Source organism: Festucalex cinctus, chromosome 20 (genome assembly GCF_051991245.1).
Source record: "Festucalex cinctus isolate MCC-2025b chromosome 20, RoL_Fcin_1.0, whole genome shotgun sequence".
Classification (NCBI taxonomy): Eukaryota; Metazoa; Chordata; class Actinopteri; order Syngnathiformes; family Syngnathidae; genus Festucalex; species Festucalex cinctus.
The window spans coordinates 18,445,014-18,460,035 of record NC_135430.1 but is presented as its reverse complement, the minus strand read 5'-3'; the positions used below and the strand labels follow the sequence as shown (position 1 = coordinate 18,460,035).

General features: G+C 39.3%; 1 protein-coding gene across 5 annotated transcripts in view; it reads right to left on the bottom strand.

Annotated features, from left to right (window-relative positions):
* The window catches only part of kcnh2b (potassium voltage-gated channel, subfamily H (eag-related), member 2b), a 141,056-nt gene that overhangs the window by 112,079 nt on the left and 13,955 nt on the right, over positions 1-15,022 (bottom strand). For all 5 annotated transcript variants that reach the window (XM_077508365.1, XM_077508366.1, XM_077508364.1 and 2 more), the window contains one exon: positions 12,700-12,930. In XM_077508365.1, the coding sequence (XP_077364491.1) occupies positions 12,700-12,930 (231 nt within the window). The remainder of the gene's footprint in view (positions 1-12,699; positions 12,931-15,022) is intronic.

Below are 15,022 nucleotides of genomic sequence, written 5' to 3'. Positions count from 1 at the left end.
GCAGCGAGCTCACTTCCAACAACACACTTGTTATTCTACCCGAGTATCCAATCTCAATAAAAATACTTAATGACTTTTTGGGAGTGGACAATAAAGCCTGCTAAATGTCAAAGTCATTTTGACGGTGTTTTTTTTTTTTTTTTTTTTTTTTTAATAAAGAAAGAATAGATGGTTTGATGAAATGCCAAAGGGATGATGGAGCATCCTCATAACTGGGGTTAAGATTAAGGAGCAGCCTCACACATCATCAAGCACAAATACAAAACATTTTACTGTTGGAGATTGGCTTCCTGGAGTATTGATCCCCAGCCAACAAACATACGGGGAGATTCACGAAGAACGCGCTGCGTCCGCTAATAGCGCGGAATATTGCACAACAGCTGCACCCGCAGTCTGCGCCCAGATACCCACTAGGGATATTGCGCAAGCACGCCCACAAAACTGGCATACAATTTATTGGTGCGATCGTTTTAAAAAATATATATTTTCAGAGGTTGGCGTGGGCGTACAGTATGCATCTGGCACGTAAAAATGATCGTAAAATGCGGGTTTAGTGAATTAGCCGCTCCCGGATTGCTGCATTTTTAGCGGTTAGTGCCTCGCAAAGGCGACGCAAACCTTTAGTAAATCTACATCTTTGTTTTTCATTTAGGTGAATAGATCTCGATGGATAGAAACTTGTGGCTTGATGCCTGAATTTATTTAAAAACAGAGTTCAACACAGTTTGCTTCTTCCGCCAACACTTCCAATCCCATCACTTCAAACTTCATTTTGCACTTGCGGTTCTCTCGATAATTTCCCACAAAAATTCCACCATCAGAGCTACATAAAGCGCAAAAAATAGATACAATTTTCAGTGCATATTTTTCACCCAGGCGAAGTCATCCATCAATTTGTTCGTAAAGGCTGATTATGTAATAATAGAATGCAGGGACCAGCAGATAATGAAGAGTTTATACATTTATAATCTAGAACTAGATTGTATAATGGAATATAGATATAAAACAAATCCATAGATCATGAGCCACATTAATTCCATAATCTTATAGTCCAAACTGGCTGGACAAGGAACAATCTCGCAGCTAGTTGGAGCAAGGATCAACAAGCTCAACAAGTAATCCACTCTTATTGGTGGTGACATGTTGCATATCAGTAAATCACAAAGTCATATCTTAAACGCTCGGGTCGTTCAGCGTGACATTTAGAAAATAAAGATGCTCTTTGTATAAAAAGCCATTCAAGGAGACAAAATCCCCAACACATAGTTACAACGTGACCTGAATGAAAGATTCATATTCAAGATGAACATACAAAGCTTTATTGATTTTGGTAATGGCGTTCTGTTTAGATTCCATTTGTATTGGTCTTGTTTTATAAACTTTGTAAAGCCCTCGAAAGTGCCTCCGATCCGTGTAACGCGAGCCATAAATTCCAGAAGCCGCCGATTGAGCTACGCCGAGCCGCGAGTGGTGAATATTGCATGCGGACGGGGCCCCGGGCGAGTCACGGCTCACGTGCGCCGTCACTGCGTCGGGGCCGGAGGATTAGCGGCGACGAGGCGCTAGGGTTTCACCCGCTATCAAGCGCTATCTGTCCATCTGAAGTCAGCAGGTCAGCGGCGGGATATCACCTGGCGCCGAGGCGCGTATATCGTCAACGGGGGGGGGGGGGGTCGGATTCGAGCATGACACCGTGGAGTCTTTGCGGCTTCTGGATGAGCGCTTTCGAAAGCAGCTGGAATCCCCACAGGAAATCAATAGGGCAGCCTGGCGTGAGCATATTTTCAAAGCAGAGGCTGAGCAAACAGCAAATATAGGAAACGTAAAGATTGTCTGTGGAGCACACAGCAGGTCTCTCTGCACTAAAATCCATAAGTCTGTCAATTGGAAACATTCAGTTAAGCCGCCTGCATGCACTGGTAGCAGCACCAGTGATGGATTAACAAAAAAAATAAAAATGTATTGATTACTTTCATGTTGGCGCTACAAAATCTTGAAAGGTGTGAATTCTTAAAGTTTCTTTTTTCATAATTAGAATTATTATTTAAAGAGGAAGTCAACCCAATTTTTTAAAAATTATATGTTATATGCCCCACTGGTCTAAATATGGTATTCTGGTTAATATTGCATTAGCGCAGTGCTTCTCAAATAGTGGGGCGCCCCCCTCCCCCCCTCCCCCCCAGGGGGGTGCGAGGCTCCATCAAGGGGGGCGCGTTTGACCTCAGGGAACATGTTTTTTTATTTTTATTTTTTTATTTATTTATTTATTTTTTTTACTGTCCTAGAATAAAGTGCAATTGCACCTCCACTACATTAGGGGGCAGTGGCGGTCTCATTATTGGCAGAGTGTGCGCAGGGAGCATTCTCCGAAAAAAAAAAAAATAAATCAGCACAAATTAAATGATTTATTTTTGTTTTGCAGGTTAAAGTTTTGTTTTGTTTTGTTGTTTTAATATTGTGCTACTGAGTTAATGTTGGTGATCAGTTTGAATGCATTATTATTTATTGATTTTAATCATATGGTTTGACATGGTCAGTCAAAAAATGTTTATAGTTTAATTAAGTCTTTAATTTTATTTTTGAATTTCAGATGCACTTTAAATCTTTTCTATTACAGTTAATAAAGCTACTTGTTGTAAGTTTTTTTAATTCTCTTTTACGTTATTATGGATACAGTGTTATGCAGAGGTGTGCTTATAACAATTTTATAGACAAATGATACTATTTATAGTTGCGTGGGGTGGGGGGGGGGGCGAGATGTTTTCTTCTTACTAGGGGGGGCACGACAGAAAATAATTGTGAAGCACTGCATTAGCGGAACACGAGTTAAGCGGCAAAATCCAGCCGTTGTTATCCATCACTTGCCGTTGACTGAAGATGACATCAATGTTAACAACCAATCACAGCTCAGCTTCAGAAAACAGGTGAACTGTGATTGGTCGTTGCCTGAGCGACACTGACGTCATCTTCAGTCGACAGCAAGTAGCAAAATGGCCGCCCCGAGATGGATTAAAATGGCTGGATTTTGCTTCATAACTCATATTCCACAAATGTAATATTAATCAGAATGCCATGTTTAGACTAGTGAGGTCACATAAGCAGGAAATGCTTACTTTTGACTTCCGCTTTAAGTTGTCAATTTAAGTTTGGTTGCCATTAATTTGTTTGTTCAAATTTGTTTATTCAACCACAGAGGTTCCACTGTGCATTCTCCTTCATTATTCTGCCACATAAATGACATTATTCGACCACAAAGTCTTAAATATGCTGAAGGAGAATCCGTTACAATACTTTTTAAAATTGTTTTTCCAAAAGCTACTATTAGGAGTAAAAAAAAAAAAAAAAAAAAAAAAAAAAGCACTCTTTTGCATCAGTTCGATTATCTTACATCCATCTTGTTCCATTACCTCCCTCTAAACTGGGCTACATTCAGGCCTAAAAGCTTTTGGGAAAGACATACTATCCGATAAGTTGAATCTAACCAAGTGCTATATTTAATCTCCCCTGCCTCTTGAGTGCTCCAGTAAACATCACTGAGAACGCATCGGCGTCGGTATTTAAAGCTTGTTGGAAAAGGCCCCGCCCACTGACTGACACCAATGACATGTTTGTGTCATTGTTGGTGCTGATGCGTTTGACTTTGCCGTGCAGCGGCGACATTGAAAAACGACAAAAGAAAAAAAAAAAAAAAAAAAAACGCCACGGATCAAAGGAAGGCAATTTCAGGAGATAAAGCGTTTACGCGCACACGCCGAGATTTCAGAAGCATACGAATACGCTATGCGTTAGACATCATTAGCTGCACCGGGTTATTAAACATCCTCTTAACAGACCTTCCGCAATATGTCATCACTATCGATAAGCAAATGCCAAATTTTGTCATACCAACACTTTTTTTTTTTTTTTTTTTCCGGTGCTGGTTTCAATTTCCTCTTAAATTAAAATGTGTCATACATGATACTCAACTTATTATGGACCATTAAGAAAGTTTCGAAAATTTCTCGCAGTTGCATCATTGGGAGTGAGGGACTGCAGTTAACTAAAAAATATAAAGTAGTAATGCTAATTAATGTCTTGTATAATACATACATACACTGAACAAAGTTACATTAGTGACGGAGATACTTATGGAATGATAGAAAATTAAGCACATCAAACTGAATATACTGTGTATAGTGATGGCATTTGTGTGTGTGTGTGTGTGTGGGGGGGGGGGGGGGGGGGGGGGTGCTTCCATAGCTACACATATTAGGTAAGCACATTAAAACATGTTTGTGTTACTCCATCCGCCACACTGCCCACCTGTCACACGGAGTGGAATTATGTTCAGCCTCTTTCGGTAAACAAAGCCCCCAGTCAGTGTGAGATAACACGACAATAACCGACTATTTTCCCCAAAAAAACATCAAGAAAGCTGAAATTGGGGTTTTATAATCAAGCCGTTAACTCATTTACTCCCAATAACGTATAAATACGTTTTTTAATGTGCTAAGTGTCCCAAAGACATATTTATACGTTTGTTTGTTTGTTTTTTATGCTAGAGCATACAAAAGGCTTTGATGCAGCCTCTCAACTGCAAAGAACGGTTGCAGAAATGGTAGTTATTACACAAACGGCCAGCAGGTGGCAGTAGAGCAAAGTAAATTACTTACAATTTTAAATATATTTGTGAAAACTGATGAAACTTAGCTCTCTTCTAATGCCAATTGCTGCAAAACGGAAACAGATCGAAACATATTTTTTTTTTCCTGATGAAAGAAGAGACTTTAATCTTTCTTTTGATAGGTTCCATGATTTTATAGCAGTAGAACACAATATTCCGTGGGCCTTGCAAAATCAGTCAAAATCCAGTAAAACAGCCGGGAGCCAACGGGATTGCGAAATGTGAAAATGGCGGCGAGTGAATGAGTTAAGAATTTACACGTCACATTAAAATTGGCCTCTTTTTTTTAAAAAATTTGGATTTATTACGGACGTCCTCCAATTCAACATTCTACTTGAAAGATATTTGCAGCGCGGAGGCGACTCAATCACGGGTGATTGATATTAGGGTCCACGCGCAACGGCGGGGTTTGATTGACAGGCGCTGATGGCGCGCTGCCAAGAAGACGAATTAAGTGCTCAATCCGTTCGAGTGAAGCTATTACCCGTTTGGATGTTGTTTATTTTCACCCCGTTCTCATCTCGGGGTCCTATTACGAGTGTGGATCACTCGGTGAACGTCCACATTGATGTTTCGATGCCACTTTTATGTGCATGTGAGGACGGTGTATCAGCTATAACGTGGATAGTCAAATATGAGGACTACTTTTGTCTGTTGGAATTGGTTCATGTCTATATCAAACACAAGAAGCCACCGCTGTCCAACCCAGCGAGCAAATTCGATGACGAGTCTCCATGCTGATCACGACCAACCCGTCATTACATTCGTCAAGGTTGCGTCGTGAGATGACATGAGTTGTAGTTTATATGCAGTCTTCTTGTTACTTTTTACCACTTAGATTTTAGTTTGACTTTCTTTTCATGACTTGTTTTATTACAGCTGAATTCTGGAACTGGAATTTCCCTCGGGATATATAAAGTGTCTGTCTACCAATCCATCTAAAAGAAGAACAATCAAGTTCCGTCCAAATGAAAAGAGGTTGGTTGGTTGGTTGGTTGGTTGGTTGGTAGGTTAGTTTAAATGTGTCTACATTTACGCCTTTCAGGCAACTTATGATGGCTTAGTGTCCCCAACACACCAAGTACTTTGAGATTTCAAGTGACGGTCCAAGGCAAGGTAAAACCAAATAGCGTAAAGACAAAGACACAGATGACCAACTCCCTGTTTGGAGTGGTCCAGAGGTCTCCTGACCACGTCTTGTATGAGGATACGCGATGTATTATATGTCCACTTATTTGCACATAACCTTTCAGCAAAAGTGGATGACAAAGAGGTCCCATTTTAGATATGAGATCAGCACAGTTTGTGAGTCCAGTGCAAAGAAATGGCTGCATTTTGTGCAACCTACGGTTTTTCTACCCTAGATTATAAAAGAACGGAAAATGGCAGAATCTAACTTTTTTTTTTTTTTTTCCCTGGTGAAAGGAGAAAGTCTATTCTTTCATTTCATTTAGTCTCACAGTATCCATCCATCCATTTCATTCACTGCTTATCCAGTTAAGGACGGTGGTGAACCGGTCCCAAATCTCAGGTGGCTTACTGTGAAAATGTAGACTACACTCTGGACATTGCCGGTCAATCATAAGTTACAACATGGAGACAGAAAATCATTCGCACTCACACAGTCACTGAGTGGAAACTGCACACACGCTGCCAGTACACAATTCAGGTGATGATTTTGACATTAGTTTACCTCATCTTTTCATCTTTATAGTCTCTGTTCTTAGGCAACCAGAAGACTGCGAAAGAACTCGATGATTTCCTTCTCAACAAGATTACCAGTATACAACACAAGGTAATTAAACTGACTCTTTACCGCAATTACATTAGGTTCCTTATCTGCGAATGAACAGATGGAAAGGTCGCCGCTGTGTACTTAGCATCAATATTGATACTGCTGTTAGCCTCCAATAAACAAATGAATCGTTGCCCGTGTTGTTCGGGGGGACGCCATGTTGTTGCGTCTTCGCCGGCTATGTGTCACAGCGTGTGAATGTGTGAGCATGCCAAAGCAGCCCGGCATACCACATTAGGTGACTAATGAGGCAGACACACGATCCAGCAGTATCGCAATCGTACGTGTCATGATCAATTATTTGGGTGTCATTAATAACGGGGAATGCGCATGCTAACACCGGAAGCGCGCCGCTTTGTCAGGAGACAGATGACCGCGACTTTGATGACCATGACACTGCTAGCAAGCAGTATTATTGTTTTTAGCCTTTGTCTACGACGTCATTCACTACAAAACTTACAAAAAAAACTGACAAAGAGAGGAGTACAAACTAATTACCAGATAAGCTAACGGTTAGCCTAGCTTCCTGTAGTTCTTCTGTTACTTCTTGTAAGTGGAAAAGACCGAATGAAACCTGTATTTTCAAAAATCATGTATCATTTTTGAGACAGACATTTCATTAGAAAGTTACAGAGGAAGATTTTCATGTACAGTATCAGTCTTTTGTTGTTGGATGCAGACCGACAAAAACCACGAGTTCTCCTCTGAGAACGAAGCAGTTGTATGGCCCTGTGTTGTCTAGTTCACATCTCTGTTGCTTGACTTGTGCTATATAAACAAACAAAAGCCCTCATTATATGTCGTCTTCTTCTTCTGACCAAAACAACCTAATGAAACTTCACGAGTGGGCAGCATTCATGCTAATTGTATGTTAGGAGCACTTAGCTGTAGGTGGGATGATCCATGGCAGGTGACAGAGAATGACAACCCTCCCGAGAGGTTGCACACGTCTAAGTACTTTGCTTAACTACTGCTGCTAGGCAATCAGGAATCCCCCCCCAGTCATACAGTGCGACATGTTCCAGTGGGCTCTCAATGTTAACGTGACAGCGCATTCAGTACACATGACAAAGTCTGACGAAGTCTGAGCCTAGACTGTTAAAATCCACGATTATTTTCATATCATGACGCTGATTTCTTGTTGGCACTCATAAAAATGTCACCGCTGATTGCGCAGACCAGCAAAAGCAATTTCCTTTTCAATTCCACCTGAATGGATTGGTAATATACAGCAAATAACAACGCTAAGGAACACCCAAGCTGGAGCGGCGCAATTCATTCCAATTGTCAAGCAATTTTTCCTCTGACACGATGGCAAAGTGAAGGAAAAGATTTGTCTGACTTTTCAGGAACATCACACATTGAATATTCACGACTATTCACTTTGAAAGGGCTGCTTCAAAACCGCAACGGGAATAATTCGGAATGTCCAAACAAGTACTGTCAAACTTGCTTCACAAGTCCTTTTTGTAAACAAACTATGTGGACTGGTCTAAGAGCTTTGTCAAATCTGCCGTGAACACTTTAGAGCGCCTCATTGTCCGCTGTGAGTGTACGCAGAGAAAGGCAAAAGAGCGAATGGAGGGGTTTCCGTCTTTTTGGGTAAAGTAGACTCCATTAGTGATGTGTCGGTCGCGAACGAGCCGGTACGAAGTGCCGGCACCTTCCGTCGAGAGCCGGTTCCGTCATTTTCTCTCTCTCTCTCTCTCCCTCCCTCCCTCCCTCCGTCTACCTGTGAGGTTTGGCAGTGTCTCAGAGATTGGAGGGTGGGGGAGGTGGTCACTTGGACGCGGAGCACATGCTCCGCCTCGTCTGCGCAGCCGCAGACAGAGAGAGAGACAGGAGGAGGAGAAAACAGGAGAGGAAAGGACGACACACAAACGCGGTTTGTACAAGATGAGCCGAAAACTCAGTAACAATTTGGAGACATTTTAATTGGTTAAAATCAGATGAGAGAAGGAGCCAGATCAGCCCGTCCAAGTTGATATGTTTATTTATTCTTTTTTAATGCAAATGTAAAATTAAGCAAGGTCTTTTATCCTGGACCTGGTGAGTCGCTCATGTTTGTTTTGTTCGCTGCTGCTGTTGCAGTTAAATTACTACTCACTATTTTTGTTATTTGATTGTTGTTGGTTGAAGTTTTAATTTTGTTTTTTGTATGGAGCCGATTAATTTGTTCAATAAAATGAGAAAAAAAAATCCTTTTCTTTGCTTGATAATTGTTGCTATTTGCACTCAGTAGAGCGCAATATTTAGTTCATCGAGTCATTTATCAAAATGTATGGTAAATTTGTCGTAAATATTTCAAATAAAAGATATAGTTAAAAGAGTCGTTTAAGAGCCAAAAAGAGCCGAAAATCCCATCCCGAGACTCCATCATTATCAACTCTCGTCATCAATGGTTACAGTTTTAATACTCAAATTCAATGCAAAATCAATAAAGCAAAAGACGGGGGATGTGGAACATTGCCGGTGGAGTAACACCCAACTAGGTCGGTATCCCTTTCCCGACTAAGCCCACACCCACATTCACTTTCTGTGTGTGTGTATGTGTGTGTGTGTGTGGGTTTCCTGGAGAGCATGATTGATTAAGCCAGTGAGCTATCGGCGTCGGACAATTGAGCGTGAGAGCGAGAGGGGAGATCTATCATGGTGAAGGCTCATGCCTAAGCTTGGCACTAGATAAATGGGCCCAAACGCGCGTGTGCATGTACGAGTTCCAATCGTGGTCATCCATGAGTGCCTTTCGCTGAGTCACGGATACGTTCGAAAACGACAACAACAACAACACGACGCTTGTGAGCAAAGAGTGACAATTAAAAGTGATATCATGGAAAGTTTGTTCTTTGTTGTGAATGGATGATCTTTATGGTGGGAGAGAGGACAAGAAGAGGTGACATTGTGTCTCATCCTTGTAATATGAATGAGTAATGTCTGTGTCAGTCCATACGCAGTTTTTTGCAGGGGTTGTCTGACTCGCACTTTCAGAGACACAATTTGAGCTTTTGGGAACAATTTTGTTCACCAGTTGGTTTTCACATTCAGAGCATAATATGCTGGAAGAACCTTAATTATGATAAACAGATCTTCTTAGCCCTTGTAAAAAGCATAAATATTTGTGATGGCTGACCTTAAAAACTGACAGCATTTATCCACACGTCACACTATCAGACAAATCGACAGGCAGGAGTCGCAGCTGAAAATTGACCACCAGAGCAAAGTGGAGGAGGAAAGAAGACGAAACATACTGCTGAGAATCGGAAGCGCTAGACAAAACAAAGCTGTGATAACGGTGAATACTCGCCATTTTACTTCATGGAAAAACTAAAACAGAGTACAGTAGCAGTAGCTTAGGTTGTTTTTTTTTCAATGATTATAAACCACAATAAAGCACAATGTACATTATAAATTATTATTATTATTATTATTTTATTTTTATTGCTGCAACAAGGACTGCACGATATTGGAAAATCATGCGATATGTGAGATAAGGCAGTTCTCAGTGCAGCGCGCGCTGCCTGGTCAATGAGTTGTGGAATCAAAAACACGGACCACCTATGACGTCAAAATTGCGGTTTATATCAAAATAAATCTACTAAAAAGTCACATTTAAAATCATCCTCAAAGGCTTGTGCATTATAATTAACTCTTTGACTGCCAACGACGATTAATACTGATTAGTAAAATTCCGATGAATGGAATGTGATCTTTAATTTTGTAGCCATATTGTATATGTAGTAAAGGCAAACAATATTCTTTTTGCCTTGACAGATGAGTTAAAATGCTCGAAAGCGACTGGCACTGTGGATTTTTTTTGTTTTGTGTTTATAACGTGTGGCAGTAAATTAATTAGCAAAGACTAAAACCAAGGACATTTTTGCTATAATTATAGTTTTATTTTTTTTGTTTTATTTGGAATCTATTTTAGTTAGTTTTGTAAACGAAAAATGTAGTTTCAGTTAGTTTTTTTTTTTTTAAAGCATATTTGTTTTTGATTTATTTCATTAATGAAATAGTTTTATTTTAGTTTTAGTTTTTTCATTAGTTTTAGTGAACTAAAATAACCTTTAACTCATTCACTCCCAGCCATTTTCATGTTCTATTGATATAAAAAACATGGAACCTACCAAAAGAAAAATGTGTCTCTTCTTTCATCAGGAGAAAAAAAAAAAAAAAAAAAAAAAAAAAAAAGAGTCCGGTATATTTTTTATCTGTTTTTATGTTTTGTAGCAATAAGCGTTAGAATTAGCTAAGTTTCATCATTATTCACAAACCTGTTGAAAATACTGGGGGGAAAAAAAGAGCTTGGACCTGGTTGATCTCTTATACTTTGCTGCCACCTTTTTTTTTTTTGGTAATTACTACCATCGCTTTAAGCGACCACTTCAGGTCAGAAACTGCATCAAAGCCTTCATACAAAAACTCTAGCAAACAAAACCTAAAAAACGTATAAATACGTTTTTGGGAGTGAATGAGTTAATAGCACCTGTATTTTTCGACACCTTCCCTTCTAACTTTAACCATCTCCAAACTTTTTTGTTTTTATTTTATTTGAAGTGAGTCAAATGCCATTTTTTGCACACGTCGCGGGCCACTAAAAAAAAATGGATGGCGGGCCGCAAATGGCCCCCGGGCCGTAGTTTGGACACCACTGCTCTAACACAAAGCGTACAAACATAAAATGTGTCACGAAGAGCCAGCTGGTGACACCTATCTGTGCCTCTTACTTCTTCTTCTTCTGACCACCCCCATCGTGCTCCAATCATGTGAGAACGACACATTCAAACTGTAGCCGTTTTTCTCCCTCTCGCTTCCTCGGTCGATTCCTCACGTTGCCCGTTATGTTGTTTTCCGGCCTCTTATGTCTTCTTGCCCTCTCGTTCCTTGCAAGGCCCTTTCATCTTCCCTACGATTTCCCTCCATCTGTCTCTCGTCTTCTCTCGCGTCTGTTCGCAGGTGCAAAATGTCTGGCAGATGCTTTGAACGGCTCAAGGACTCGCCAGCACGAGTACAATGGCCGCAGTTTATCGCCATGGAAGCTGCCTAATACGAGCGTCCTGTTATCTGGTGCTGGTCCAGCAGTCATGAGTGCAAAAAATAATGACGCTGTCGTCATTGGAAACAGTACTGTGAGCTTGCCCCGCCTTCTTTTGGCAATATTTATAGAATGACAAATTTACGTCACGTGAACAGAAATTATTGAGAAAAGAAAAAGCAAAACAATTGCTTTTGGAGTTCTGTTGCTTTGAAGACAACTCTATAAATATGAGAAAGGCCGATCTAAGCCAATCGCTGGCACAGAGACACAAAAAATTAGCATATCAAAACCGAGTAGTCAAGTCGTTCATGCACAACAGCTTGCATGCAAAATGAGCAGGCACAAAACAAGTATTACGGATAAACAAATGCGGAGCACATGAATTGGTGGAAAAATACGATCCTATGGTTTTTGCTAGGGATGCACGATAATATCGGTGGCCGATACTTATCGGCCATTATCAACCTATTTGACGTCAAACAGATAAACCAGATAATAGAGAAATCCACCGATAATTATCGGCAATTATCAACCAATTTGGTGCCATACAGATGAACCAGATAATAAAGAAATTTGCCGATAATTAGGCAATTATCAACCAACGTGACATCATACAGATAAAGCAGATAATAAAGAAATTCACAGAACATTATCGGCAATTATCAACCAATTTGATTTAATACAGATAAAGCTGATAATAATGAAATTTGCCAAAAATTATCGGCAATTATCAAACAATTTGACGTCATAAAGATAAACCAGATAACAGAGAAATTGGCTGAAAATTATCGGCAATTAGCGACCAATTTGACATCAAACAGATAAACCAGATAATAGAGAAATTGGCCAAAAATGATCGGCAATTATCAGACAATTTGATGTCAAACAGATAAACCAGATAATAGAGAAATTGGCCAAAAATGATCGGCAATTATCAAACAATTTGACGTCAAACAGATAAACCAGATAATAGAGAAATTTGCTGAAAATTATCGGCAATTAGCGACCAATTTGATTTCATACAATTAAACTAGATAATAAAGAAATTTGCCAAAAATTATTGGCAATTTCCGTGGACCTTATTGCGGAATGGTGCCACACAAATTGTTCAAATTCATTCACTCATCCTGATTCAATGCTCAAACACTGCAAAAAAAAAATAATCCTTCACACAAAACTCAAAAGAGAAAATGTTTTCCTTACCGTCTTTGCGGTAAAGGTTGATCTCCACTTTCCTCTCTTCCGAGCCCAGCAGGGCCTGCGCCATCTGAGCGATGGCCAGCCGTTTGGTGTCGGGTCCATAAAGAAAGTTGCACGTGCACGGCTTCTGCATGATCTCGGCTCGCGAGTAACCGCACATGTGGCAGAAGCCATCGTTGCAGAAGATGATGGCGCAGTTCTCCACTCGTGCGTTGGCGATGACGAACTTGCGACCTGAAGGAGAACAAGATGGTTATAGTTGCAATCGGGAAGAGAAAGCAAGTGATACAGAGAGGAGGCTGGTGTCCGTGGATCTCACTCTGCTTCATCTATCCTTCCTTTAGTCTTTCTCTGGTCTCTTGAGATCTCCCTAATCTGTTGGAATTTTGAAGTTTCCGGGGTTGGCATAGAGGTTTTGTAATAGGGCTGGGAATCTGTGACTGTCTCACGATTCGATTTGATTGCGATTTTTGGGTCTACGATTCGATTCAGAATCGATTTTCGATTCAAACGATTTTGGATTCAAAATGATTTGATTGACAAATGATTTCTGCTTCAATTTACAGATATGCACAACTCCAATTTAAATAAAATCGATTTTTGGATATGAATATCGATTCGATTCAATTAATAAGTGAGAATCTCGATTCTTTTATGAATCGATTTTTTTTTTTTGGCACACCCCTATTTTGTAACCATGTGGGTGGCAGGTGGTTTTTAGTTGGTGCTGGATTTCACGTTGCTTCATCTTTCTTTCCTTTGATCTTTCCTCTGGTCTCCCGACCTTCGCGACTCTGGTGAGACTTTGACGTATCCGGTTAAGGTGAAGAGTATGGGATTTTTAACTGAGCTCTAATAAAAAAAATAATAATGATATAAAATATAAAAAAATGATAAAATATAAAAATGTAAAAAAATAATAATAAAATAATAATAATAATAATAATAATAAATAAATAAATAAATAAATAATAAAAAAGAAATAAAGGGGAGCACAGTATGGATTATGGGAACCAAAAAGATAGATATGATTACACACAAAAAAAGGGATAAAAAAAAAAAAAAAGACTTTCTGGACATATATATGTGTTTACACGGAATCAACTTTTTCGTAGGTATCAATATCCCTGTTACTTTGACTCGGAACTTCTGAGAAACACCACAGTCATATATAGCCTGAGAGAAACCATAAAACTCCCTAATGAAATCCATTTCCTCAACACTGTGATAAAAAAAAAAAAGAAGAAGAAAAAAATGGTGATGTTCAAAGGAAGGAGGTACCAAGGGACATTTACGATTCAAAGTTTTCCTTTTTTTTTTTTTTTTGCAGGACAGCCAGTACTTGGCAATCTGCAAACACATTTTGGTCCCACTAACAAGGCCCTATTTCACGTGAAACGCGTCTATTATAATGACAACAAATTCTTGAAGGCAAGAAAAAGTTTTTGTCAGTAGACGGCTGCGACGAGCAGAATTCATTTGGGATCATCAGTAACTAGAATACAGCGAGAGGATGATTGTGGCAGGGAACATGAGGCCGGTAGGTCATTATTTTGTCAAAAAAAAAAAAAAAAAAAAAAAAAATGGCGTCATTTGGATTCCATTTTAGGCGATCTTCGCAAACTCTTTCAGGTTTATTTTGTTTCAGCAGTTGTTCTTATTTGGTATGCAAGACTAGTTGAGACCTTGACCACAATCAGCTGACTGTGACTCACGCCAAATATAGTACAGCATTATCATTTAAAGGGATGCTTCACTTATTTATCCCATTATAGCAATAAAAAGTTCATATTTTGTCTAGAATTAATTTGATACTTTCATTATTTTTCACATACAATTAGTACCTTTGAAAAACACATTTTGCAACTTGCTGTTGACTAAAAATGACATCACAAAGGGCTCAAGTAACCAATCACAGCTCGGTCGTGAGGAGATAATATGTTTTAAGGTCAACAAGAGATGTTTTTTTTTTTAACAAAAATAAAAAATACATATTTAACATAGTGACTGTTAGTGTTCAATCTGTCTAAGACTAGAAAAATACTCAAAAAGAAGAAAAATGTCAATTTAATTTTCATTAGGGATGTTTTGGTCTTCTATGTTTCAAATCTATGCTAACTGTCAGACGAAGGGGAACCGAATTTGCTTGTGAAGCGATCAATGTGTGCTTTCATGAGCAAGTAAGTGCCTCGATATTGTTATTAGAGACTGTAGGTTCGTTTATATGTATTGCTGTTATGTACAAAAGCACAATATTGAGCTTTTTTTTAGTATGAGCTCTTTTTTTTTTACAGTATTGTGATCTTTAATTAGCATTAAAATCTAA